The sequence below is a fragment of the Larimichthys crocea genome, chromosome XXIV (assembly GCF_000972845.2).
Source record: "Larimichthys crocea isolate SSNF chromosome XXIV, L_crocea_2.0, whole genome shotgun sequence".
Taxonomy (NCBI): domain Eukaryota; kingdom Metazoa; phylum Chordata; class Actinopteri; family Sciaenidae; genus Larimichthys; species Larimichthys crocea.
This window is the reverse complement of record NC_040034.1, coordinates 17,409,229-17,436,131: the sequence shown is the minus strand read 5'-3', so window position 1 is coordinate 17,436,131 and position 26,903 is coordinate 17,409,229. Positions and strand designations below refer to the sequence as shown.

Genomic DNA, 26,903 nt, shown 5'->3' with positions numbered 1-26,903 from the left:
TTGACAATTTGAGTCTTTAATTCATCTATTAATAATCACTTTTTTACAAAATTCACATGGGTGTCATCTTTATGGCTTTCAAGTTAGCCTCTCTTCCAGTCGGTCCATTTTAATTCACCACACTGTGACTGCCAGAGATGACTCACAGCTAACGTCTACAAAACACAAGCAGCTAATATAAGCCACTTTTCTTTCTTTTTTTTTTTCAAGCCTGGGTCATATGCAAGTCATTAAAACATGATCAAAAAGCATTGCTCTTTGAAATAATAGCTTTGTTGATAAAGGCAAAGTTCAACGAATCCCACGGGGAAGTCGGCTAATTTAGTTACGCACTTTTAAGAAACCGTCTCGTTTGACCTCTGAGGAATATTTAGTTTAAGACCAACTCAGTTCAGTCCCAGACAAAACAAGACTTGATGTGATCTGAATTTAGTCTCGTGGAATCCAAGTCAACGACAACACGGATGCTAAGTTAAAATTATGGTGACCATGGCATGAGTGTTGGTATGACAAAATATATTGTATTAATCCTAAAACCACGCATTTCTTCCCTGATAGTCCATGATAATTTAGATTTCTCTTTCCGTGCCAATGTGATGCGATGATGCCATACGTAAAAACACTCCTTACACTGCCACATGTCACACATATAGCCTTTCTACATGCACACATTTCAACCTAAGTGCCATTTAAAAACCTTTCTGGCATTGTCAAGCAAACGCGCAACTGTTTCTGGTTCATGCAGCAACATCCTCCACACACTGACTGATACAGATTAAGCTGCCTAAACAACAGAACCCGTGATTCCACAACAACAGGACCTACTTCACAGGGAACGTAGCTGGATGACGATGGGGCAGAGTGAGAGTAAGACAGAAAGAAAAAAAGGTTAAAGAGCAGAAGAGAGAGAGGAGAAATACTGTGCAGAGGCTTATAGACTGCAACAAAGTGGGCCAATGAAGGCTGATGGTTGCCCCACTTCTCATTAAACACATCCTCCTGGTTAGTAAGTAGGTGTAGAAAATATAAGGATGTGAAACAACAAGCTGCCCAACCATCCAGCTACGTCAAACATCTCACAGCGAGAGATAAATCAGGCTCAAATGGCGTCTTCGGGCGAGGGTGTGTGCTCCTCGGGCGACTGGCTGTGTGGTGGCGAGGGGAGGGACTGCTGCTGAGGAGGAGGGAGAGAACCCATGGGAGGAGGTGGAAGGCCGTCGTACATAGGGGGCCGCATGGGGGGAGCGTGGTGAGGAAGAGGAGGTCCACCAAGAGGGAAGCGAGGAGGGAACATCATCCCTGGGGGTGGAGGGGGCCACACTGAAGATGGAAAGAGAGAGTTGGGTTAACTCAGATGTCCTATAAAGATAATATGTTTCTAAAGAGTTGTGAGGATAGTACTGCTTACTAGGCCTCATGGGAGGGCCCCCAGGTCCCCTGGGAGGGTAGAAATCAGGAGGTGGTAGTCCAAAAGGGGCTCTACGAGGAAAGGGACCATCCATGGGGCACATCAGGGGTCCAGGAGGTGGTGCGCCCCCCATCCTTGGATCAGCTTCAGGGGGAGTCCTTCGATCACCAGGACCAGACTGGTGACACACAAAGAAGTTAAATATTCGAGAGGCTGGACCGCAGATCCAAACACACACATGATGCTCACACAAATGCATCTCTTACCTCTCTGTGTTCCTGTTCAGCAGACAGAAGGCTGTTTTCTCGGTATGGGCCATCTGCATGAATGAACAGAGGAAACGAACAATGATGACGTAGGTGGTTCACGTATGTTTGAATGTTTTGAGAACACATGTCGAAATATTCGCAAAAGTTTGCATCAGATATCAACACGATGAAGGGGTGACGAGCAGCTCGACTCACCTGCTATGTCTGCAGGGTGAGGGGGTCCCGGAGGGAGACCCCTTGGATGAAGAGGACCTGGTGGGAGGGAGCCAGGAGGAGGTAAAAGACCCAGAGCTCCTGGAGGAGGTAGAGGTCTCCTGTACATCGGACCTCCTGGTTCTGGGAACATATACCCTAAAGTGGAAGACACACAGTGAGAGATGTATGAAGGTCTATCAATATTATATCAACAGCTCTGTAAATAAGTGGGGAAAAAAGCTTTAACCTGTAGTGTCGCGATGATTTTTTGGAAGTGTGTCTGAGGTTTGGCTTAAAACCACTTCAAATAAATAAAATGTTTGGTTGAACATTATTGTTTTTACCTTTAACAATAAGTTGTATCAACTCTCCCTCTAAGGGATCGTGTGATAAATGACCTGATACAAGCACAGTTTCAGGTGTCCAAACTTCAAAATGCATTAAAACTATAAAACAATACACGTGCACTGTCGCCATGCATTTAACGTGCACGTGCACACTGTGAGACTCTAACAGGTGCAACTAATGACCTTAACAATGGCTGTCCAGGACCCGGTACTGTGCATGCTGCTGTCATAGCGACGGAGCCAGCCATAATTAAAGTTATAAGCTACACCTGTGTAGTGATGACTATACGCCATCGTTGTATGCTATACAGGCTTTTTTAAACATGTATAAATAATGTAATAATTACCAATGGCAATGTCAATGACACAGCAGAAATGAAGCAGTGCCACATGTAAATATTCCCCTATGAAAGTGAGGATAAATGTTCCTTGCTGCACTCTGAAGGTTAATTCTCACTATGATATGCAAAACCAGCAATCACAAGGCAGTGTTGTTATAAATAGTTTTTATTTTGGTCACCTTGAGTGGGCAGAACTGGAACAAACCTCCTTTAAAACAGCTGTTTCAATCACAAAAGCTGGTGAAATAATTATGACAGTTTCAACTCTTGAACGATGATCTAAATTTGAACCCTCTGTATGTTCAGGGGAAGGTCAGGCTAACACTGTGTAGGTCAGACTGGTGACACTCACACAGCCTGACCTATACAATGTTACTGATTCTCTCTGTCTTTCTCTTTGTCTCTCTCGCTTACACACACACTCACAAACCTGGAGGTCCAAGGGGGCCGGGCGGTCCTAAGGGCCCGGGCGGTCCTGGTGGGGGTCCCCTGCGATCTCTCTCCCATGTCGGGGAGTTTGAGCCACTGTCTGAATGAGGACCTCCACTCCGCTCCATCTCTCCTTGGCCACCTGGGGGCTCCACTGGACCACGGGGCACTGTGGAAAGGAAAGGCCATGAAGGAAAGAGACAATAGGAGGGAATGAAGAGATTATTGAAGAGTGGGAGAGGGCGAGAGAGAGAAGAAGAGAGAGACAAAGAGGGGAACGAGCAAAACCAATCGGCCAAAGACAAAATATCAATTAGACCTGAATGAGTGTGTATGTAAGAGAGAGACAAAAAGAAGAAGGGGGTTTCTTTCCAGAGCACTAACAGCATGCCAGCATACGGACCGTGCTACTACACATCACATCATCTTTAAGCATCTACAGCTGATCATGCTACAGGCAGCTGGTCATCTCCAACATGCTGCGAGTGTTTATTGTAATGACTTTGTGAGACTGACTATATGTAATTTCAATCGAGAAAACCTTGTGATATAGAAACTGTACTCGCAGTTACATCAACTAGGAGATATTTAGAGAATGTCCTCAGTTTGTGAATAAATATTTGTGGATTGTGACTTTCTGTGTGTGTGTGTGTGTGTGTTTACCTCTAGGAGACAGTCTAGCAGGCGGTCCATCCATTAATGTGGGAGGAGACAGAAAAGCTCTGGTTTCGGACGCAGGTCGACCCAAAGGAGAAGGACCGTATGGTGATCTTTCAGCTGGAGGTGAAGAATAGTTTGGGGAGTACAAAGTTGAGGTAATCTGTGGCCTTTCACACCTCCAGGCTATTAGCCACAGGGTGTAATGTAATGTAAGCTCAATAATGCATGTTTGCTCTATGTGTGTGTTTGTGTGCTTACCTCTGAATGGCAGTGGTCTAGCTAGGCTGTCCAAGGCGTAGGGATCTTTGTCGAGGGCGTCTAGTTTGAACTGTGTGTCTGTCAGCCTGTAAACAAACACACCTAAAGTCAACAAATGACAAATGACATTTTCTGGACCTGAATATGAAATGTGTGATGATGTGTATGATATTAGAAAACATTTCTATAGACTTCAGATTACAGCATATTTTTTTGAAATTGTGCCCCAGTTCATAAGCTTCATAAGCCACAGGCAACTTCTTTTCCTCCTCTAACTTCCCTATTAATTAGAGTTCAGTTACGGTTTGCTTACTTCTGTCTGAAGAGGGCGTTCTCTCTCCTGATGTCTGCTAACTCTCTCTCCGCTGCTCGAGCTGCCAGCTGGGAAATTAAGCAGAGATCAATAACATAATATGACATACTATAAGTACAGTCATCAGTGGTTAAATCACAGCCACAAACACCACCACACTTAAATTTGGTTAGAAAAAAACAGAGCAATTTTTATTTAAGTGGTTTGAGGTCAGGTTTTACCAACCCAGTTATTGTGAGCCTTCTTCTCGTGTGCTGATATTTGAGTCTGGTAAGATTGTTTGGTTTTCTCCAGCTCTTCCTCCATCTCCCCTGCTCGTTGTCTGTAGAAAAAAAATAACATACAGGTGAGGCTCACAACTGTCACGTGTGTTTGGTATCTTTTTGAGAATGCAGCTACCTGTAGTTGTTGAGTTCTTCCATAGCCATTGCAATGTTTCTGTCTGCTTTATTCAACTTCTCTTCCTTCTGCAGACGCTCCTTCTCCTCCACTGTCAACAGCCTGCGGACACACACGTTCATCAGTCGCGCTGGAATTTGCACTTACAACGTCTCCGCACATTAATCTGTGTGTCTGTACCTGTGCAGCTTGAGCTCATTCTCCTGGTACATTTCTGTCATAATGTGGAGTTTCTGTTGTAATCTTTGGACCTGGACACACAAATAAGCAGATGAGCAAATGGAAGTGGAAGGACTAAATCATTAAAAAACAAAAATCACACTAATACAATGTTGAGGTCAGTTACCTGATCTGAGTAGTGCTCAGCGTCTGTCTGCAGGGATAATTTCTCACTCTCCAGCTCCTTTATGCTCTCTAGAGGGAAAAACAAAGTGACACACACACACACAACAAACATTACATCAGTGCCTAGTCTCTAAACTGATATAACTGATTTGTAACCTTTTAGAAATTACTTGTTTATGTCTCACAATGGCTAATTCTAAGTGTAGGCTTCTCCGGTGTACAGTCGACTCACCGTGCAAGTCTTCTTTAGCTTTGATTTCATCGTTCAGTTTGGCAAATGCTCTGTCCTTGTCTTCGTCTACTGATTTGAGGTCTGCATTCAGCTGCACACAAATACAAATAACATATTAGTGAGTGATCAGAGATGTTTGAGTCTGGTCTAGAACGCTGTTGTGATCTAAGCATTAGACTGCACGACTGTAAACACTGTGAAGGAAATACCTTAGCAGCATAGATAAGTTTCTGGACTTTCTGGAGATGGCCTTGTTGGTCTCCTCCTCCATTCTCCTCTCTTCTCCCTGCTGTCCCATTAGATGTCTCTCCTCCTTCCTCACCTTCTTCTCCCTCCAGACCTGAATCCCAAGCTTTCATCCTCAGCAGCCGATCCGTCAAGGACTGGGGGCACGCGAATATTTGGCATCAAACTCATTTCATGTCTCCTTGTTTGAGATAATGTCTATTATTTGATTCCCTGTTTTTAATAGAAAATTCCAGGTATATTAAAACTAGCTACAATATACTAAAATAAATACCGTTATACGTTCGTCCTTATTGGCCACATCCTGTAACATCTTGCTGTGGGCGACCTCACACCTGCTCATCTCCGACTCCAACTCACTCACTCTTTCCGCCCATCCCTCCACCTGCTGTCTCAACTGCAGAGAGAGAGACACATGTGGAGAGATGAAACGATGGCATATGGGGAGGGGAAGGTACAAAATATGCCAAAAACAGATCAGATATTTTTGCGTTCATGATAAGGTTGTCACGATATCTATTTTTAACTTCCATATGAAAAAAACAAAACAATATTTGATACCATAAAAAAACAAAGAAAAGAAATCTGCATAAAAAAATAGGAACAAGCTGCACACAATGCTGGTACAGAAAAGGTCACTGAACATATACTGAGTACCAGTGTGTACAACATCCTACCTGAGCATTGCTCTCCTGTAGCAGTGTGTTCTCCTCTCCAGCTGTTTCCAGATTCCTCTGCAGCCTGTCGCTGTTCATACTGTACACTTTCAGAGTGGTTTGTGCCTAGAGAGAGACAGGCGGCGGTAAGTCACATGAAACACAAAGGGACAGAGCAAAAGGAGAAAAACTCAAAGCAGCAAAGAGATTGGATAATGGAGGACGGTACCTGTTCATCCTGTGACTGGAGGTCTTTGGCTTCTTCTTCAAACCTTTGCATGTTCTCTTCGAGCACTGCTATCTGGAAGGATAACCAAGAAAAAAATCCACTCTATTAACATCACACTACTGCAATGGAGTCTTGGTCCTATTCAAATGTGAATCTTGAAGCATAATTGTAGATGTTACAGTTTGGTATTGTTGTTATATTACAGTGTGTCCTCCTACCCTCCTTTCTTGCTCTGTCCTATGTTCTCTCTGTTGGTCCAGTTGATCCTTCAGTTGGTCCAGGTCCCTCTCCAGCTCCCTTTTAGCATGTTCCAACTGTCTGGCTTTGCCCTGGATGAGCAGAAAAAACAAGATGTTCTCAGAAAACTGCATCGAGCGAGAGCAAAAGAATGCGTGTTAAGTGGTAATGAAGAGTCACATCGCAGTGCCAAATTGTACTCGATCATGATTCAAAGTTTGGCAACGTGGAAAGGCTCACACGTAGTGATGAACCTACAGAGAATTATCATTTGAATCTGCGGCAATTTAAACTCATCTGTCAGCGAAAAAGTCCTAAAAACCCAGTGCAGACTGCCTTCTCTGCACCAAGTGGACAGACACAGTTAGCAATAAGCTGGTGAACAAAGACAGATGTTTCCTTCAAGAATTTGTAGAGATCAAATGCAGAGTTGGATGTGTAAATCTGCCAGATCAACATTAAAGACGATGATGCCTCAGTGTTCAGTCCAATGACAGTTACATCTTTTGAACACCAACTGACTTTTTAGCAAAACACTTTGCAGAAGTCTGTATTTCAGCAATGTGGTTTTAGTTTTCAAACAGTTAGACCTTTCATAATCTCTTATAAACTCTTTTATTCCCTCTGCATTACCTCCAGATGTTCTGTTTTTTGAGTGTGTGCCAACACACCACTGTCCCTTAGTGAGTCCTCCAGTTCATCATGCTGCAAATGACACACAAAAAGGAAAGTATATTTAACGATTACATTTAAACTTTACAGTTGCTTTGTCATTAGTAGCGTTTCTGCTTTTTGATCACACTTCGGCCAACATGCGTGAATTTGGTCTCAGTTGTGTGTCAGACATGCTCTGTCTGTACCAACCTCTTGTTGACATTTGCTAAGAGTCTCAAGGACTTTACACTTTTCATCCAGCAGCTGTGCAACCTGTTCAGCCATCCACCGCTCTCTACCTGAGAACAGGGAATACGAAGCTTAAAAACACATTGAAAATATATTTCTGTGGTTCCTAAAATATCTCTGTAACGCGTTGATACACAGTGTGCGAGAGGAGAAGTTAAATCGGCAATGATCAGATATTAATATAACATTTTAAATTCTGTCTAGTCATGAAATACATGATACGAACGAGTAAATACTGTGAACTTACTTCGATACATTCTGCTTTTGACCTGTGAAAAAAGAAGAAGAAAACAGCAGTGAACAAGTAGCCACATAATAAAATGAATTGGTTGATAAAAAGGTGGAGGGTGCTCTGCAAATCCATACAGTGTAATCATAACACAAAGACTTTGTGTTGTTCATGCATATATATATACACTCACAGAGCTGTAACATCTACAGGTGAACAACAGCATTGTCATCAGCCCCACCAGGCTGGTGAAGATGACCGGTTCCCATGGCACCCCGTACAGGTCTGGCCCGGGTCTTATGTCATCAGGCAGTGACGACACAACCTGAAACGAAGAAGAAGAGAGATCTGAATGAACATCTTTAATCAGAGATGAGGTGATCCTTGTAAACCTGGGAACGACACTTGCTCCGCTCTATTTAACTCAGTGGATTATACACAGATGAGTGGAGATGAGGCTCATCTCTACTCCTAACTGTTGCTTCAGTAGGTCAGGTTGTGCTTTTATAGGTCAAAAAATGAACTATTTCATCACTGAATAGTTGTAATTGACCATTAAATCATGTAAGCAATGACTACTGAGCCTTAACTGTTTACTACACAGCTGTTACTTTGAAGGAAAGATAGTAAACACCCACATATTTAGGCTATAAGATCAGAAACGACAGGAGATCACGACATCACCTGATCACACGAGATGAGTTAACTAAGCTAACTACGTAAAGATTTACAAACACGCATTAAAAGGCAACATAAAATCTGAATGTCGTCTTGACAGCTGGTTAACGGCACCGACAGGAGACACACGGAGTCAAGCATGAGCTGTAAGAAACAAAAAAGACGCGCTCAGGAGTAACACGGAGGTGTTTCTGACTGCCCGACAGTCCGCTACGTTACGTCTGTCATCTGTGGATGCTAAGTGGGGGCATGCTAACGAAACCTGCCACATAACGCACATCCTTCACTTTCTCCACGGCGATACTGTAGTAAGCCTCCGCCGTCGCCTGGAAGTCGACCGCTTTGCCGGTCAACTGGTCGCTTGTCGTAGGGTCCGCCATGTCAGGTTTGTTTCATCTGGGTGTTGTTTTTTTTAGTGGTTTCTTCCATTTGAACTCACATCAGGAGAGAAAGCTGAAGCCGGGCTAGCGGCGAGCTCACATCCTATTCACAACATCGACGCTCCGGAGCGGACCACGTCGCGCTGCACGTCGTAGGAGGCGGAGTGGCGTTGGATTATCTCTACGAACTTGTTTCTAAAAGGTTCAACTTGACTGTTATTACTTAGCAAGATTATGATACGCATTTGTAATAAATAGGAAGGAAGTGAATAAATATGCATTCATTTGAGCGCCCATGCAGTCGTGAAGAAAATACTAGCACCCCTACTCGCGTGAATGGTACACTCCCAACGTCACCAATTGTAAAATGCCACACTGGCACATCGGAGGACTTTCAAAGTGACACCAACAGAAACAGGTGTCACTAAAATAAATGACGCCTTTTATAATGCCGAACAATTAATTAAATAATTGTTTTAAACTTTACACAATAATATATTAAATGCCATCTTTCTGGAGCGCTGTACGACCATGTGACGTGTTGAGTTACGACCGCTGTGCTAATGACAAGCTGGTCTAAGTAGGACACAGGTGAAGCCTTGACTCAGTCTGACATATAAATCAAATGTTTCAAAAAAGGTACTCACCAAACCGGCCTGATTTTCGTCCATTTGAAACTAGAAAATCACGAGCCCTGTCTTAAAACATTTTCTCTTAGAGCAGGTGGATTTCCAGCTGGCTTCAACGTGTGTAACAGAGCCGCTGGCACTGAGGAATGTGAGCGATGTGGCCAAGTTCACTTGACAGCTGAGACGCTGTCAAAGCTTAATGCCACAGGGATCAACATGTCGTACGTTCAGTGTCTTAAAGAAGCAGACTCCACTGTGTGTTTACACCATAAGAACAGCTGTGTGCACCACTGAAGGTGTGTCAGAGGGTCATTGAAGATGTACAAAGTTGACAAAAATTGCCACGGATACATAAATTACCTGTCAAAACATGTTCAAACCTGTCATCTTCTCACAGGTATAAGAAAAAGTGATTGTTTTATATTGTTTAACAACAGTATATAATGTGATTGAAATGATGTTTGCTCTACTATGAAACGTCCCTCTCAAACACAGAAGGGTTATGTCTGTAATTTGCATTTAATGATGTTAGGAAGAAAGCCGAAAGATGATGCAAGTTGAATAAAAAAAAAAAATGTGTTGTAGCTGTGTAGTTGGATGTCACATAGCAAACAAACTGGACTTATGGCTTGGATTGAAACCTGCTGATTTACCTGTACAGTCAGCCATATGAGGGACTCCCGCACTGCGTGGACATGAGTGGATGAGTCTTCAGCGATCTGATGAACATAATCCAGGATTTGCTTCATCACCCCTGGAATTAGAGTTGCAAACATAATGGAATTTAAAAATGAAGCTTTGTCACGTTTTATTGTTTAATGTAATAATGTATTAAGAGATTACAATGTAAATTGTGTTATGAGCATGTGTTTCACAGGAGTGAGGATGCAGCAGGCCGAGTAACGCTCCTTCTCTTATGTTCATCTTTTAATCATCTTTTAATCCGGCTCGATTAAGGCATACTTGAGTCATCCATACCTTCCAGTGTCTGTGGTGGTCCTGGCTGAACGTGACGACTGGAATCAGGAGAGACTCTTTCTTCTTCGCCTCTTTTTTCCTTCACTCCTCTTGTTTTCCCCGTGCCTCCATCCAGCTGTCCGTCTTTCTCATCATCCACCCCCATCCTTTCATCTCTCGGCACGTTGTTATCCAATCTTACAGAGGAGTCTCCCATCCTACTTGACTCTTCCTCTGTGTCCGTTTCCTTATCTTTGCTGTGTGTTGAACAGGATTCACCGACACAGCTGCCCTCGGCTGTATTCAACAGGGAAACACATGCACTCTGATTGAGATCATTTCAAGTCAAACCCATAATGAAATGAAATATTAAAAGAAATTAAAGTATCTCTAATATCAGCCTTGATTCTGGGAGGCCATGCAGACAAAAATACCTTGGTGGTTTGGGTCTGATTTTCCTGTGTTGAAAGTCTCTCTCATTCTTGCCAACAGGATCTCCAGCTTCTGAAGTGCGATGAGCGTCTTGGTCTTTTCTTTGTCCTCTTGTGGCACCTCTGTGAGCCTCATGCTAGGAGTGACTAGTGTTTCCATCTTATAATGCAGAAGTGTTTCGATATCCAGCAGTATAGATTTATCATTATCAGGGTCATCGGTCACGGTTCCGGAGCTTCCTAAAATATAATCCAAAAACTGCAGCTTGTGCCGCCCAAACAGCTCCATCAGAATGGTCGTCTCGTCCGCATTCATGTAGGCAAGGAGGTTGTTGTAATGTCTGGAAAGGGTTTTTGATTGGAGGGGGCTTTCTGTGTTTGGAGAAAGAGAACTGTGGTGAGATTGGGTATGAGTCTGGGACGGTGATGATGTCTGCTGCTGCTGCTGTTGTGATTGAGTGAAGGGAGTGTCTGTGTGCAAATCTTGAACATGAACCTGAGTTGAATCAGTAGTCAGAGAGGCTTGTGTCTCGGGTGAGTCCAAACTAGGGGCAGATTCTGTGGCAGGTGTTGGGCTGAAATAGCTAAAGGCGTTTTTGAAAAGACCAAATGCTCCTCCACTTTCACTCTCTGCTATGCCTTTACCGTGACCATCAGACAGCAGTGAAGAACCAGTTGGATGCTGAGACACATGTGGAAGAGCTTGTTCGGACATCACAGCCCTGAATTCAACTGTATCATCCTCGGCATCCTCCTTCACTCTCACATCACGATGATTCACGTTTATCTCCCTCTCTTCCCTGTCAGTGACCTCCTCTGTGTCTGTCTTATGATCAGAGTGTTGCTCTGTTTCCCTCTCAGTGAAAATCCCATTGCTGCTAGTTTTGGTGTCTTCAGGCTGAGTTTGATCTCCCTGATGGAGCACGGTGTCACCAGGAAAATCTTTGAAAATCAGTTGATCATCTTTGTTCTCAGCCGTCTGTCCGAGTAAAATGTGACCAGGAAGGGTGCTCTCACCTGAATACAGCTGATCATCGTCTGCGTGTTTGATTTTTTCTGTCTGCACATTCAGATTCTTCTCACCTTGCTCTGCTTTACTCTCATCAGCATCAGCATCATCAGCACTACCCTCATTTTTCTCCATGCCCTCAGCCTGGCTCACTCCAGTCCCGTCTGTTGATATCTGATCATTTCCAGCTATTGAATTTTGCTTTCTTTTCTTTATTTCTTCTTCTTCTAGTAAGCTCAATCTATTCACAGTGTCGTTCACATCTTCGCTGGCCCGAGGGCAGAGCTCATTTGAGCATTTCAGACTCTCGTCTCCTTCTTTGTCCCTCATCTCAGTCTTTGCACTCTCCTCCTCTTTTGCTTCATCCTTCACCTCTTCCACCTCCTCCTGTTTTCTGTTTTCTTCCTCTCTCTTCTCTTCATCCATCTGTGGGCTTTCGGTCTCTCTCTTTTCATTCTGTGTGGATGTTTCAGAGAGCACACTTTTTAAGCTGTCCTCACCTGATTCTGACTCTGGCCTGTCTATCTGAGGGGGAGGTGAAGAGTGGAGGCTGTTTTCAATCTCTGCCTGTATTTGCTTTTCGTCACCCTGTTTTTTTCCATTTTCTTTTACTTCTTCTACTTCCTTTGACTCTTCCACCTTCTGTTTTTCCTCTTTTAACTCTTCTATCTGCTGCTGCTTTTCCTCTTCTTGGTTGTCCTCTCCTTCCATCTCCTCCTCTTCCTGCTGCCTCTTCTGCATTAACTCTTCCAACACCTCCTCCTTTAACTCTTCTATCTCCTCCTGTGTCTTCTCCTCTTCCTTTAACTGCTCCACCTCATCCCGTTTCCCCTCTTTCTGTATCTCCTTCACTTCCTGCTGCTCCTCCTCTTCCTTTACCTCTTCCACCTCTTCCTGCTTTCTGTTTTCTTCCTCTCTCTTCTCTTCTTCCATCTGTGGGCTTTCGGTCTCTCTCTTTTCAGTCTGTGTGGATGTTTCGGAGAGCACACTTTTAAAGCTGTCCTCACCTGACTCTGACTCTGGCCTGTCTTTCTGAGGGGGAGGTGAAGAGTGGAGGCTGTTTTCTATCTCTGCCTCAAAATAAGATGGTTGCACTTGTTTTTCTTCACCCCGTTTTTTCCCTTTTTCTTTCACTTCTTCTTTCACTTCCTCCTTTCTCCCCTCTTCCTTTAACTCTTCCACCTCCTCCTGTTTTTCCTCTTTTGAATCTTCTATCTGCTGCTGCTTTTCCTCTTCCTTTAACTGCTCCACCTCCTGTTTCCCCTCTTCCTGTATCTCCTTCACTTCCTGCTGCTTCTCCTCTTCCTTTATCTCCTTCTGCTTTCCCCCCTCGGCTTCCTGCTCCTTTTCAAATGCATTTATCTCCTCCACCTCCTTTAACTCCTCCTGTTTCTCCGCTTCTGTTAACTCATCTGTCTTCCCCTGTTTCTCCTCTTTCGTTGACTCATCCACTTCCTCAGTCTCAGTTTCTTTAACAGTTTCCGTTAGCACGTGTGCATCACTGTCACTTTGTTGTGTATGTGGTGACACAGTGTCCTGATCTGCATCGTCTTCTGCACTCTCACCAGTTGAAAATGTTCTTCGTTCCTCCTCTGAGGCATTTTCAGAAACTATTTCAATACTTCTATTAGTAGAAAGGGATGATGCAAACTCCTGAGAGCTGCCTTCAACAGGGTGCCCCTCTCTCTGCTGTCCTAACTCACCGTGATGTGTCTTATCAAACATAGCCTGTGAATCTGAGGGATCAACACTGGCTTTTTCACCGTCATCCTCATCGGAGACTCCTTCATTTCTCTCCTCAGCTGTTCCTGATGATAAGAAAGGCATCTCTTGAATCTCTTCGTTGCTCTCTTGGCTACCACCTCTGGCTTGACTTTGTTCTGCTGATTCATCACTACCACCAATGTCAACATCTGTGGATTCCTCTGTGTCAGTCTGATTTGAGATCTCGTCCCTTTCCTCAAACCCATCCTCTGTTTCGTCCTCCTCACCTACAGATAGCACCGTGGAGTTCAGATTTAAATCCACAGAACTGAAGTCAGGTGCTAAGTTGATGTCAGATTGCGTCAAAAACTCCTGATCAATGTCACTTACGTTTTTCATTTTGTCTTCTCCTGGCTCACTGTTGTTATCCTCGACTACATTTTGATCATCTTTACCCTCCATTTCTGCAGATCTTTCCTCATCTAGTACGTTTATCTCTTTCTTGTTGTCATTGAGCCTCAAAGACATTTCACCCACAGCCTTGGACTTTTCATCTAACTTGGCCTCGGATGAAGAATCTTCAGGTAGGACACTATCCATGTTACTGTCTGAGGTACCTATATTATTATTATTACTGTCAGGCTCTGTCCCTTTTAGAATTTCCTGCACCTGCCTTTCTGTTTGTACCTCTTCTGTCAGTGCAGGTTGTGGTTGACTGGTATCCGCATTCTCTAAGCCTGTTGGTTGTTCTAAGGGTTTGTCCTCATCTATCCCCTTAAAATCACTTCCTGCACCCTCCTCGACTTCATTCTTGTCTTTCCCAAAGCCTAAAATGTTCCCGACACCAATATCAAACCAAGAACTAGATGCTGGCTGTTCTTCCTTCACTTGGATTGTGTCCTCAGGCTCTCCTTCAGTTATTGTCTCACTCTCTGACTCCTGATTGGTCTGGCCAAACCCCAGGGTGTTTGACAGTCCATTTCCCAGCCAACTCAATGTCCCCATCTCTTCCTTTTCCTCTTCATGTAATTGGCTGCCTTCTAAGTCAAGAGACATCCTCCGACTCCTGAATTTCTCTACTGGCTCTTGTTCTTTGTCATTTTCTATTTCTTCGTTTGGCTCTTTTTCTGCGGAATGATCTGTTTTTTTATCTCCTCCAAAGCCAAGCCAACCAGTCATGGTTGATGTGAAAGAATCGTCTTCTTCTTCACTTTTCACAGCATCATTAGTTTCTCCTTCTCCTCCCAACCCCAGCCATCCTGTCACCGAAGAAGCAAAAGAAGCTTTGGCCTGTGTCTCTTGACTCTCTTCTTTTTTCTCTCCTTCAGCCAAATCTCCAGGCTCTTTCTCTGTACCTACTAACCATCCTGTCACTGAAGAACTGAGCCAAGGAGAGTGAGCAGACCCACCTTGTTCTTTGGGAGCCTCCTGTGCTTCCTTGTAAGTCCCGGCAACAGCAGCCTCGTTGGCTTTTTTGCTTTCGTCCTCTTCTGATGATGTACCATCAGCTCCCTGTTCTGTTGAAACATCTTCAGATGTTGAAGGTCTTCCAGTATTTGTGTCATCACTGTGTGGGGTGGTTTGGGTGGTTTCTGACTCCTGGATTTGGATTTTCTCATCAACATTATCATCAACATCATCACTGTCCAGATGACTGGAGTCAATGACATAACCAAACTCATCCATACAGAAGAAATCAGAGTTCTGAATAAAGAGAAGAAATAAGGGCTCTTTAGTAAAAAGACATTGATTTTGTACAGATTTAATTCATATCACAGTGTGCCACTTTTGTTTTGTTCAAAGGCTCTAGTCTGAAGAGCTGAAATTAAAGCGTGTTTACCTGTGTTTCCACTACTTTCTCCATTGTTGCATGAACCTCCTCCTCCTGCACTGCATCCTTTGGGAAATAACCAAACTGTTTGTCAATCTGAAAGAGAAAAGAAGCAGAGCAGCAATCACAGTTCTGTAAAGAACCAAAGGAAAAGGAGTACAAGAAGAAGAAGAAATCAAAGACAAAGATGGCAGGCTTTAATTGTGAGCTTCATTTATCCATAGAACACAAAATCGTTGTATAAAAACTCTGCATCTGCTGTATATATGAGCTTATGCAAAGATATTTGCAAAACACCCACAATCGTCTGCAAAGCTCTGCTTGTACTGTAACTCAATCTGTTGACTTCTATTTCTGTTACTTTTAAATCCTGACATATTCTCTCAGCTTTGATATCAGATGTAACTATAATCTTGTACTAATACTGTCAGTCTTCAGCAGAAGTGCTTCCTGTATATCCAACTCATTTAATATTGTTTTATCAGATCTAAAGTCTTTAAATGCATTTTTGGATATTCAGTTGCACATTTCCTTTAGATACCATGGTAAAACAAAAAGGTTGATTCACAATGATTAATGATGACATCATGGTATGAATGAACTGGAGTGCTCTCACAGATGTTTGTTTTTATCAGGCACAATGGTAACCTAACTCAGTCAATCACTCCTGAGAATCTAAACTGTATTATAATCAAGACTAATCTCTTCAGCCTGAGGCGAGGAACTGTTTGAACTTGATGAGTTAATCGCTATATGCTGCTTTAAAGATGAGAAGAGTGAGAGAGAACGACAGAAATATCAGACATACGCTGCCTGCCCAGAGGTCTTCCCTCTTTCCGGTCAGTTTGTGGTAAACAAAGATGATGTCTCCTCGCTTGAAGCTCAGGAAACGGCAATCTTTACCATGGTGATCCCTGATGGCCTGCACTCTGCTCATTACACCTTCATACACACACAGGAAAAGGCAAAGAGGCACAGTAACAAAGAGGTGATTAAAACAGAAAAGTGATTAAATCTACAAATACAACAAATTATCATGAAGATGACTTGATTTGATTATATATACTATATAAACTGTGTGTATTTCGCAAACTGACATTAATAATTTAGGACTTACTTTCACACGCAGAATCACCGCAGATCTTGAAGTCAGACAATAATCCCAGATTTATATGAGGTAAAATCATAAAAACTATGCCTGCACCCCACAGGACTTTGTAAGTCTGTGAAACGGCCATTCTTTTTGTTTTAACAAGGGTGTATCAAAAGAAAATGTCCATAACAGGGGTGAAATAGCTCCAGCCAGCTGTCAAGCTGGCAAGTGGACATTGCCTCTGAGCTGTTGCTGTCATGAAGACTCAAAAGTAAATGAGAGAGCTGAGATAAGATATAAGGCCAGCATGAGGATAATCATTAACAGAGAATACTATCTGGTCAGAGCTCAAAGGTTTTTATTTTATTTTAGAGTTTAACGTTATAGGATGAACTTTACTGAGCTTTGAGAATTTTAGATTTTTTTGGAATTTGTGCCTTGTTTATAACATTTTAAATGGTTTGGCCCCTCCTCCACTACATGACTCTGTGTATATTCGCTCAGTAAGCTCTATTAGATCCTCCAGAATATCCTCTGTACGAGATTGTACCATACTATTTCGTCGCTCTGCATTTGGGCAATCAGCCTTCTCTGTGAAAGCCACAACTCAGTGGAATACCTGACGATATAAAAAGAACTGCAGTTCCATCAGTACATTTAAAACCAAATTAAAAAGTCTGCTGAAGGATACACTGGGTGTATGTTATGTGCTATTGTGTGTAACTTTGTTTTTTGTATCATGTGTTTTTTTTTTTTTTTGCTTTGTACTGTTTGTTATTGTGCTGTAATATGTTTAAATTGTGTCTGCAGATGAAAAGTAGCTGTAATCTAACTCTGGTGCAGTACATCAAATGTAATCGTTTATGTTTAATACTCTACATGGTCCCATTGCATAAATGAAATAAAAAATACACAAACAAACATGGAGACATATGAATATTTGGCATGTTAAAACGCTGGTGGACTTCACCCTTACATGAAAAAAACAAACAAACAAACTGACAACAACGATTGGCGTTCATCACCATGGCAACCGCCGCTGCGCACAAAGACGGCGCAATCACTCCGCGTTCACAAACAAGATGGCCGCCTAGTTTGAAAGTATTTCCCCCACCTGCGAGATAATACTCGTTGTTTACGTCTCCAGAGGGATTTATCTGCTTATTCGCACTTGTTTGCGGCTTTTATCCTCACAGAAAAATAGCTCATAGCGGATACAGAATGAAGTCGGACGTGGAGGAGTTAATGCCGAGGCTGCTGCCCGTTGAGTTTGAAGCCAGCGCGGAGGACCTGGACCTGAACGGACCGCCGAGAAACCCCCGAGAGTATCTCCGACAGGTCCAGTAGGTTCAGCTAAAAACAAACCACCGCCTCGGTCTGGTCACAGCTGATGCTGAAGTATTGTAAATATGATGGCCAGTGATAGAAGAGAGCTCGTCATCTAATAACTACAGTATATAAGAGACGGAAACCATTTACATTTGTTTTTAAATATTAAACACAGGTTTTATTAATGATACTACTAGAGGTCTCTGCTTAATTAGTATCATTAGTAACACCTGTGAAAAGGCGTATCATACTCTGACAGCGACACAATATCTTTTCAAAGCACATTACTTATCTTTTTTTGTAACTGTTTGTAAGTGTAGTGCATGAGTCGAGGCAGCTTGTCTCACACTTTGAATGACGTGTTTCCTCTCCCTCAGGTTGGAGGCGTCACTTTGTCCAGAGGTCGTGGTTGCTCAGATTGACCCCAAGAAACTGAAGAAGAAACAAACAGTTAACGCCTCTGTGAGTAAACACATCACATAACACACAGTGCAGTATTAACCTCAATGATTCCTTCCATGTAATTTGTACTATTTGGATAATTCAGAGTCAGGTTGCTCACAAAGTATTAAATGATGTACCAGGAACACATGGACGATAAGTATGAGATGATTGTCTGATATCTTTGCCGTCTGTGTTTCAGGTGGCAGGCTGTCATGCCGCTCCAGCGGGTTTCTCACCCAGCCTCAGCTGGCAGAAGCAACAAGTCAGCAATTTCTCAGGTGTCAGACAGGTAAAATAAACAACTTCCAGGTTTTCCTTTTTTTTTTACTCCAACCCAAGTGATCTTAAAAAAAACGGATATGCATTTGTGTATTACAGCTCTTCTCTTCTTAAACTACAGCCTGAAATGATTCGATTTAGATGATTGAACAAGGAAAATTATGGGAGGCTGACCAATTCTGGAGTGTGTTTATAACATAATCTGTTTTTACTTTCAGAGCATCACAAAGAACAGGAAACACTGGAGCACCCAGACTCTGGATGACAACGTGCTGATGGTGAGAAGCTGGCGTGGTCGAAGAGTTCATTCAATAGTTACAAAAGTTTGAGGTTTCATAAAGATATACATATAACACAAAAGGAAAAACTGAATGAGAGGTTTTGCATTTGTTATAAATTCATATTTTGTGTTGAATGAGAGGTTTTGCATTTGTTATAAATTCATATTTTGTGTGTGTGTCCCACAGCCACAGTTGACAGACGAGGAGGGCTGGAAGAGATTTTGTTTAGGAGAGACAGTCTATCTGGGAACTCCGTCCTGCCAAACAGATGCTGAACCAGCACTGGACTATAGCAAGGTTTTACGAATGTGTGTTTGTGTGATGGAGGGCGCAGAGTTTTTAATGGCCCTGGAACATTGTCATGCTTAACATATTTTAATCAGTGAAATTCAGACTGAAATACTAGACTGTATTCTACAAGTGCGAAATCTAAATAGTTGCTTCTTCCCTCACTGTATGTGTGTGCGCTCAGGTGGGCTTCCCTCCCTTCCTAAGCATAGTCAGCAGACTGAACCAGGTAAAAGACCTCCTCCTTTAGACATCGAGTTCACACTCTAAACCAGTTCAACAGCCTGATTATTGTGTATGTTTTCCCATCTCTCTTCAGTCCACTGTGCTGATGGTGCTGGAAGTTCTGATCAGTTGGTTTGAGGGCAACAAGTTTGTCCCTCAGTTGGTGAGTTCATTTTATTCACTCCACATTTATCAGGTGTTTACCAACTCTTTACACGTCCAATGCTAGTCACCTCACAGTGTTATTGTGTCTCCTGACCGCTCAGTGTAGAGAAGCAGATGTAGCTGTACATTTTGTTTTTGCTCTGTCGTTCTAATTCAATGCTTTCCATTTTCACTTTGTGACTTCCCATGTTTGTTTATGAGAGGTGATGATTCACTCAATTAAATTATGTTTGTACTGAATCATTTTCAATGTATCTGTCTGTTACAGGGTTGCTGGTTGTATTCTTTGTTGGCCTGCCTGGAGAAGCCTCTTCTGCCTGAAGCCCACTCCAGCATCAGACAGCTGGCCAGGAGATGTGCTCAGCTCCGGAGCACACTGGTACGATTTGCTTTGTACCGCTGTCCTCTAGCCCACTAGTTCCTAACTCGGGGTCCTGATACCCACTAGAGGTTGCCAGATTTTCAGGTCTTTTTGATTTTAAGGACTGTAAAAAAAGGTGGCTTGTATCTCAGAATTTCATTCATTTCTGTGGTGAAAACTAAATGAACTGACATTGAGATTATTATTTACGATCTCACGGGATAAGGGCATCCTGAAGACCTGAACACAAACCTTTAGTTCCTACAAATATTTAACTACTACTCTCATTTTGTCTGTATTGTGCTGGCACTAGACTTCACACTCTGTCTCCTGTCACGGTAGCTTTCACAGCTCATGCATGAGATGCCATAAACTCCATTTCTGCAGAAAGACAGAGCTGAACTATGTTCTCGTTTCTTCGTCAGATCATTTGACAACATCTGTATGCTGTTGTGCTTTTATGATTCCACAGGAGAGTCAGGATGACGAGCAGCTACCTGCCCTCAACCTGCTCATCTGCCTTGTTGCCAGGTATTTGCCACAGAGTTCAAACAGTTCATATTGGTCTGGTCACATGATGCTTTATATATCAGGGCTGCATGTTTGCAATTCTTCTCATTTCCTGTCATCTGTCTTGCAGATACTTTGAGCAGAATGATCTTGCAGATCAGCCAGAGTGAACAGTCGCAACCGATATCAACAAGATGCCGAGGAGGAATATGTTGTCAACAGTCAACAAGAAACTTATTGAAGATGGAGGCTTCTCAGCAGCCGAGTTAAATCAAAGGAAGGAAGTTTTCCAACAGTGCACACAACCATGGCAGAGGCTCTGGTAGTTCTGCATGTCATGGTCAAAGTTGAAGACAGAACTGAAAGGACTGGATCATGAACTCAACCAAGTAACCAAATAGTTTGGTGACTTGAATGGACCTCTGCATGAAGCCAAAGCAGCACCATGCTGAAAAGTGCAACTTTTTCTTTTGCACTTTTTCCTTCAGTTTGTAGATGTGTTGAAGGTTATTTGTTCAATAAAGTTATCATTTGTAGGATGATTGTTATTGTTTAAAAACCAACAAATATCCCAAATATATATGTGGCTCTTTAGCTATATCAAATATCTGCACACAGGATATTTATTTGACATTAATGATCACCTTACTTTTTGTCCTCTTGTTCCAGGGTAATGACCCATCAAACATGGTAAGGCTGACGAGAACCAGCTACATCTGATGATCAGCTGCTTGTGTAGATTAGACTCAACTGGCAACGAATAAACATTTACTGCAATTGTGCTTGATATTTTCAATAGAGATGGTGACACCTTCAGAATTAGACATCCTAATCCAACTAGTGACACATTTAGTCTTGATATGCAGATTTTAAAGGACACGGCGTATACTGGAGCTAAAGTGACTAATTCAACAGAATGTCAATCATCTTGATAATTGTCAGCTGATAACGTTCAAACATCCGAGCTAACTGAGTGATTGAGAATTTTTGTATAACAAATGAATGTTAGTGAATTAAACTGGGATTTCTGTGACTTTTTCAAGCAAAGAAATTTGAACGTCACCTTCGACTGAAAATTCTGTATTCTTGCATTTTAAAAACAAGATTAATATCAAATCATTAATCCAGTAAGTTGAAGTCAGCTGGAGCCTTTAGGAAAAAAAAAATACACCACACACATTTACACTAATACCTCACCTTTAATTTGAAGCAGTTTGTATCAGTTGGTACAAAAGAGAAAAAAAAACCCAATTTGAACAAATCACATGTACCCACACGACGATACGAAGACCATGACATTGATCGAATGGTGGAAATACATGAGGATCAACAGTGTTGTCACATCAGTTTGAAAACAACTACTGTACATTAAATGGTCACCAACCACAACGCCCACAGCCTATAGCATTACCATTAGTTTGAAAAACGGTCAACAAAAAACATTCAACACTATTTCATAGTGCCACAAAAACCTTTCTAAAACCCAACTGTGGGGCCGAAGATGAACCATTTGGATTTAAAATGACGGGACTAAAATGAGGTCTCAAACCTGTTTAGTAAGATGTGTGATCAGAGAGAGGTGAGGGAGTTACTGTGACTGAAGAGTCCAGTTAACATTTCTTTTGCCAAGTAAAGGATGGGAGGAAAATTACAAGCAGTCGTCCACTGTTTCATTTCAGATTAGACATCCATTTATAAATCCCTACACTGAGGAAAGAAATCATTAAAATGTCTACAGGTTTTTTTTGTAGCTTTTCAAGAAAAAAAACAAACGCTAGTTTAAAAACTTTTTCTCATCATGGGTCATTAAGTGTTTTCCTGCGTTTACCATGAAATAAGAACCAGATTAGCGCCTCTTGTCCTTCCTGTCTCTATCTTTATGCTCCCTATCGCCCCGGGACGACCTGCCCCTCCCTTCCTCGCTCCTCCTCTTCCTCCTCTCCTTCGATCCCTTCGAGTCCCTCCCACCTCCGCTACTCCCTCCTCTCTTGCGGTGGCTTCTCTCCTCGCCTTTCTTCCTGCCCCTGTCTGACGGCCTCCTCTTGCGCTTGCCGCCGTCTCGGCTGCGACTTCGGCTGCTGCTGTTGGACGACGAGGAGGAAGAGGATGACGACGACGACGAGGAGCGGCTGGATCCGGAGGAAGAGGACGAACTTCCGCTGGAGGAGGAGCCGGAGGAGGAAGAGGAGGAGCTGTTGCTGCGCCCCTTTTTCGACTCCTTGTCCTTCTTCCTCCCTCTACCGCCGTTCTCTTCCTCCTTAGAGGGTGCGGGGGGAATGCCGGGGGCCTCCTGAGTGTCGGGCAGTTTTTGGGGGGCTTCGCCCGCTGGTTTGCCTTCCACAGCCGGGTTCTCCAAGGCTGAGGCCTGGCCCCCAAGGCCAGAGATGAGGACATCCTGCCCAGGCACTGTGGGGGCTTTTTGAGACCCAGGGATCATCTCCAACCCCAGAGCCCCGGAGGACTTAACTGCCGGTTCCCCTGCGATGAGGCTGAGCTGGGGCAGGTGACTGGTGTTTGGTGGTTCTTGGCTGGTCGCGCTTGCTTCGGAGGACTGGCCGTCCTGCATCTTTTCGTTTTTGAGGTCTGCGGGCGCCTGTTCGCTGCCTGTTTCAACCTGCTCTCCCTTACTCATGTCCTTCTGCTCTGTCCCACCCCCCACCTCCATCTCCATCTCCTCTGACCCTGGACTGGCCTCCTTCTCTCCTTTCTCCACCCTGTCCTCTCTGTCTTTTACCCCCTCCTCTCCTGCCTTCTTCACCTTGCTCCCCTCCTCACTCAGCTCCATCCCCTCCTCCTCTTCCTCCACGACCTTCTTCAACACTTCCTTCTCCTCTTCCTCCCTCTCCTGCCCCTTGTCTTTCTCTACTACCACCTTTCTATCCCCCTCCTTTTCCCTCTCCTCCTGCTCCTCGTCATCTTCCTCCTCCTCTTCCTCCATCTCTATACCCCCCTTGTTACCTGTCACCTTGACTACCTGACCTGCGGGCTTACCCTCCGCCGGGTGGTCCATCCCGGTTGCTGCCGTGTTGCCGTCCTGGTCGCGGTTTGGCTGTCGCCGGGGGCGGGACTCCATCTTGCTGAGGTGTTCGGCAAAAGCCTCGCACCTCTCCTCAAACACAGCTGTCCAGAGAACAAAACCAAACATCCACAGGGGTTACAGACTGAGTAACACACAGCAACTGCTTTTCTCTGGGTCACATAAAGAATAAAAAGGAAACCTTTCAGGAGTACAAGTAAGTTCTCGTGGACCCGCCTCACCATTTAGTTTCTTTGTGGAGTCGTCGAGGAGTTTCTGTGTGGCGGAGCACATTTTTCCAGGCAAATAGAAGATATGAGGCTTGGTCTTGGTGCGAATGTATTTCACCAGACGGTTATTGTGGCTGGTCCACTCCTCTTGCTATCAATGGAGGAAAGAGAAAGTTTCATATTTAAACATTTCTAAATATTATTCCAGTCCAAGTCTCTTTGTTCTACTCTGGTTTTTAAGAAATATTTTCTTACCAGCTGAGCTAATTCCACTTTCTGCTCCAGCAGTCTCAGCTCAGTCTGTTTAGCTCTCCTCTCCTCAAACAGCTCCCTCTTTTCAGTCTCCACCTTCTTCCTCTCAGTCTCAGCCTGAACCTCGAGCTTCTGCTCGATTTCTGTACGTCGCTTTTGCTGTGAGGGCAGAAGCACATTTTTTTTAGTGCACAAGCATCAAAATGCAGTAGCAATACTGTGTGCCAGCTGTCGAGTCTTTTCGTGAACCTCCTCAATGGCAGTCAGCTCCACAGTTCATTAGTAAACCAAACAGATTTTCTCACCTTCTCTGTAGACACGTTGGACTCCTGTTTGAACTTTTGCAGAGTCCCCATCAGCAGGCCGAACATACGCCGATTCCTGACAGAAAACAAACCCGTAGTCACACAGTGGTACGATGATTAATATGCCCGTAGCTTCAGATTTCTCTTTTGCTCCGGCATTTTCGCAAATGTGACTATAAGGGTCATTCAGTTGTCAACACAAGGACAGCTGACTGTTTAGCTCTTGGTGACCCACCTCTGTTTGCCCTTCTCATCCATGGTTTGATCTTGAATGAGGTCTCGGCGTGTTCTCTCTTTGGAGGTAGCTACTACAGACGACTGCAACGCCGGCTGAGGGATGAAGAAATAAATGACGTTACAACTGTCTGCCCTTTTAAAAAGCGCCGACTTGTCTTGGCTTGTGCTAATAATTCATATTGAAGCGCGAAAGCAACCGACACTTTTCTTACCTTTTTGACATCGTCATCATCCTCGGCGTCGCTGTCGTGACGCGCGTCTCTCTTGGCCCTCTGGTCCCCCGCCAGCCTGCAGATATACACACGGAAAAAATAAGACGCCGGGAGTGACAAACACTCCAAAATCTAAACAAACATGCACACTCCTGCACTGGTAGTTCTGAGTGCAGACATACTAGTTGAGGCCAGCAGCGCCACATAATTCTACACTCAAGATGCATCAAAGATTCAAACCAGAGAATCTGAACAGATGTTTTAAGACTTAAATTACTTAGATGTTTTACCAGAGCGACCTCGTGTGCAGAGTTGATGTCAGCACGGCTGAGAAACACACAAAATTTAAATCTCACCTCAGCAGGGCTCCTTCGATGTCCCTGTGCTTGGCAGGGGGGCCGCCGCTTCCAATGTCTGAGAGACTACGCCTGGGAAGAAAACCAACAGTCAACTCGGATTCCCAAAAAATGTTCAGACAATAGTCTGCGGTCAGATGGAGCGTTTTTTCATAATTTATCAACTCTGACAAACGAATACTTAATTTAAAACAAAAACACCAAATGACTAAAAATGTGTCACGGTCCACTGATAGGATGGAGAAGGTTAGTTTGAATAAAAATGACTTTCAGAGAACTTAGAAAGTGTTTTTGGCATTACTAGATAAGAATGAAGTGTCTCACTGCGTGTTTTGGTGCTCTGCTGGGTCATTTTAAAAATCCTTTACTTTTCAATTTTCCTCATGCACGATAAACATATGCACATGACAAAACAGAAACAAATGCTTAAGTCAGTGGTTCTTAACCTGGGTTCGATCGAACCCTAGGGGTTTGGTGAGTCGGTCTCAGGGGTTCGGTGGAGCCTCCGCCCTGGAATTTTTTATACCATTTGTTACAACATATCTTTGTGAGCATATTTTATTTTTTACTAAAGAAGGGTTCGGTGAATGAGCATATGAAACTGGTGGGGTTCGGTACCTCCAACAAGGTTAAGAACCACTGGCTTAAGTGTATCGCACACTTAGTGGCCAGTTTATTGGGTACATCTAAACAATCAAAACTAATGTAATCTAACACAAAAATCATTTTCTACTTTAATCTAAACTGTGATAAATAAAAGTTTTGGGTCACTCTGCAACTTGTGGTACAATCTAAATATGTATACACACACATGTTTGATTTACAGTCTTAATATTTTGATCTAACCTCATTTAAATATGAAATTAAAATGAGCACATATCCATGAAACAGACAGGTGTGTCCTCTGAATAATTCAAAGAGGTGTGTCAGCTTGCATGCGCACATATTAAGTGTGTGTGTTAGTGTGTGTGTGTCTTCACCTGAGCAGGTTGACTCCTCTGCCTCTACCTCCACCGGGGCCTGCCATGGGGCCGCCGGGTCTGCGGATCTGACCCGGTCTGCAAACACAGCAAGAAACCAAAGATCAACACCAGAACCAAAGCCTTTACACTGCCTCACATCAGCGGACAGAAGCTGAAGCAGCTCGGTGACGCGCCTGCAGCTTCTACAAACACAAAACAACGCAAAGAGGCGCTGATGTTTGCTAACGAGCTAACAGACTCGTGCTAGCCGTTAGCTCGTCGCTTCACACGCGCCAGAAGCTGAACAAAACCACGTGCTTTGTCTTTACCTCGATTCATTAGGATCACGTCCGGTCAGTTTACGGATATTATCGTCCACGTTCTTTAAGCTTTCCTTGGCTTTTTCGAGCTGGTCTTGCAAGCTCCGCACCACCACCGCCATCTTGCTACCAGTTAGCGCGAATCACGTGTCTTCTTCTGTTTCCCCACTTCTTCTTCTTCTTCGGGACATGCGCATTGTGGTCAATCATCGCCCCCTGCTGGTCACGTTTAATCCTGCTTTTAATGTCACAATTTAAGATTCCTGTTATCACCGCCTTCAAATAACATCAGCATCAAGACATGCACCAGCATGTCACTACATGTCATCTTCACACCCACATGAAAGGCCAGATTGTTTCAGAGTATTTACTCAATATGAACCAAAAAGCCAAACAAAACATCTGGTATCTAATGTCATAAACACAATGAAGAAAGCCACGATGCAACATATTAATATAGGATTATGAGTTATGAGCCTCCTGCTATGGATCCTCGTGAATTTCAGTGCGACAGCTTATGACTTAAACTGGATGTTACCTGGAGACAAACACACCAACAACTCAAGAATAAATGAACATAAGAAATATCTCACCAATGCAAACGTGAACACACATTTGTGTCAAACTTAAATCTGAAAACTTTTTCAGACATTTGGAAAGTATGTTTATTTTTTTTATTTGAGCTTGTATTCACAGCGGCAGAGAACAAAGTGTTCCTCGTTG

The 26,903-nt window shown here is 43.4% G+C and overlaps 3 protein-coding genes across 7 annotated transcripts; 1 reads left to right on the top strand and 2 right to left on the bottom strand.

The window, feature by feature from the left end:
- On the bottom strand, nt 1-16,676 carry mia2 (MIA SH3 domain ER export factor 2). 5 transcript variants are annotated; one of them, XM_027274584.1, is made up of 29 exons: nt 16,433-16,660; nt 16,124-16,257; nt 15,325-15,411; nt 14,894-15,188; nt 10,775-11,143; nt 10,362-10,637; nt 10,037-10,137; nt 7,890-8,021; nt 7,715-7,736; nt 7,429-7,517; nt 7,198-7,269; nt 6,546-6,656; nt 6,328-6,399; nt 6,120-6,224; nt 5,717-5,839; nt 5,406-5,579; nt 5,197-5,287; nt 4,966-5,033; nt 4,800-4,870; nt 4,620-4,721; nt 4,446-4,542; nt 4,221-4,288; nt 3,908-3,993; nt 3,653-3,766; nt 2,991-3,158; nt 1,873-2,028; nt 1,675-1,727; nt 1,409-1,586; nt 1-1,320 (listed from the first exon to the last, which is right to left on the bottom strand). In XM_027274584.1, the coding sequence occupies exons 1-29, from the start codon at nt 16,551-16,553 to the stop codon at nt 1,100-1,102; spliced, it is 3,756 nt and encodes a 1,251-aa protein (XP_027130385.1). In that variant the 5' UTR covers nt 16,554-16,660; the 3' UTR covers nt 1-1,099. The 5 variants fall into 5 exon arrangements, with proteins under 5 accessions (XP_027130385.1, XP_027130384.1, XP_027130383.1 ...); XM_027274583.1 differs by having other exon boundaries at nt 7,429-7,513; nt 7,711-7,736; nt 10,775-15,188; nt 16,433-16,676; XM_027274582.1 differs by having other exon boundaries at nt 10,775-15,188; nt 16,433-16,676.
- Nucleotides 16,677-17,442: 766 nt separating this feature from the next.
- Nucleotides 17,443-20,826, top strand: gemin2 (gem (nuclear organelle) associated protein 2). Its single transcript, XM_010742992.3, has 10 exons — nt 17,443-17,751; nt 18,115-18,199; nt 18,381-18,470; nt 18,679-18,738; nt 18,928-19,038; nt 19,214-19,258; nt 19,349-19,417; nt 19,688-19,798; nt 20,253-20,311; nt 20,421-20,826. The coding sequence occupies exons 1-10, from the start codon at nt 17,630-17,632 to the stop codon at nt 20,458-20,460; spliced, it is 792 nt and encodes a 263-aa protein (XP_010741294.1). The 5' UTR covers nt 17,443-17,629; the 3' UTR covers nt 20,461-20,826.
- A 643-nt stretch (nt 20,827-21,469) lies between these two features.
- pnn (pinin, desmosome associated protein) lies at nt 21,470-26,361 on the bottom strand. Its single transcript, XM_027274587.1, has 9 exons — nt 26,190-26,361; nt 25,879-25,956; nt 24,899-24,970; nt 24,543-24,618; nt 24,329-24,423; nt 24,094-24,169; nt 23,792-23,947; nt 23,549-23,687; nt 21,470-23,410 (listed from the first exon to the last, which is right to left on the bottom strand). Exons 1-9 carry the CDS (start codon nt 26,300-26,302, stop codon nt 22,137-22,139), a joined length of 2,079 nt encoding a protein of 692 aa, XP_027130388.1. The 5' UTR covers nt 26,303-26,361; the 3' UTR covers nt 21,470-22,136.
- Between the last annotated feature and the right edge of the window lie 542 nt (nt 26,362-26,903).

Excerpts from the sequence above, each read along its gene's own strand:
- mia2 (XM_027274583.1), bottom strand. The coding sequence starts at position 16,553 with ATGGCCGTTTCACAGACTTACAAAGTCCTGTGGGGTGCAGGCATAGTT. Across the intron at positions 6,657-7,197 it reads AAAAAACAGAACATCTGGAG|GGCAAAGCCAGACAGTTGGA; the intron begins GTAATGCAGAGG and ends CTGCTCATCCAG. Across the intron at positions 5,580-5,716 it reads ATAAGGACGAACGTATAACG|TCCTTGACGGATCGGCTGCT; the intron begins GTATTTATTTTA and ends GCGTGCCCCCAG.
- gemin2 (XM_010742992.3), top strand. The coding sequence starts at position 17,630 with ATGAAGTCGGACGTGGAGGAGTTAATGCCGAGGCTGCTGCCCGTTGAG. Across the intron at positions 18,200-18,380 it reads AACAAACAGTTAACGCCTCT|GTGGCAGGCTGTCATGCCGC; the intron begins GTGAGTAAACAC and ends TCTGTGTTTCAG. Across the intron at positions 19,259-19,348 it reads TAGTCAGCAGACTGAACCAG|TCCACTGTGCTGATGGTGCT; the intron begins GTAAAAGACCTC and ends ATCTCTCTTCAG.
- pnn (XM_027274587.1), bottom strand. The coding sequence starts at position 26,302 with ATGGCGGTGGTGGTGCGGAGCTTGCAAGACCAGCTCGAAAAAGCCAAG. Across the intron at positions 24,619-24,898 it reads ATCGAAGGAGCCCTGCTGAG|GCTGGCGGGGGACCAGAGGG; the intron begins GTGAGATTTAAA and ends GTATATCTGCAG. Across the intron at positions 24,424-24,542 it reads ATGATGACGATGTCAAAAAG|CCGGCGTTGCAGTCGTCTGT; the intron begins GTAAGAAAAGTG and ends TTCATCCCTCAG.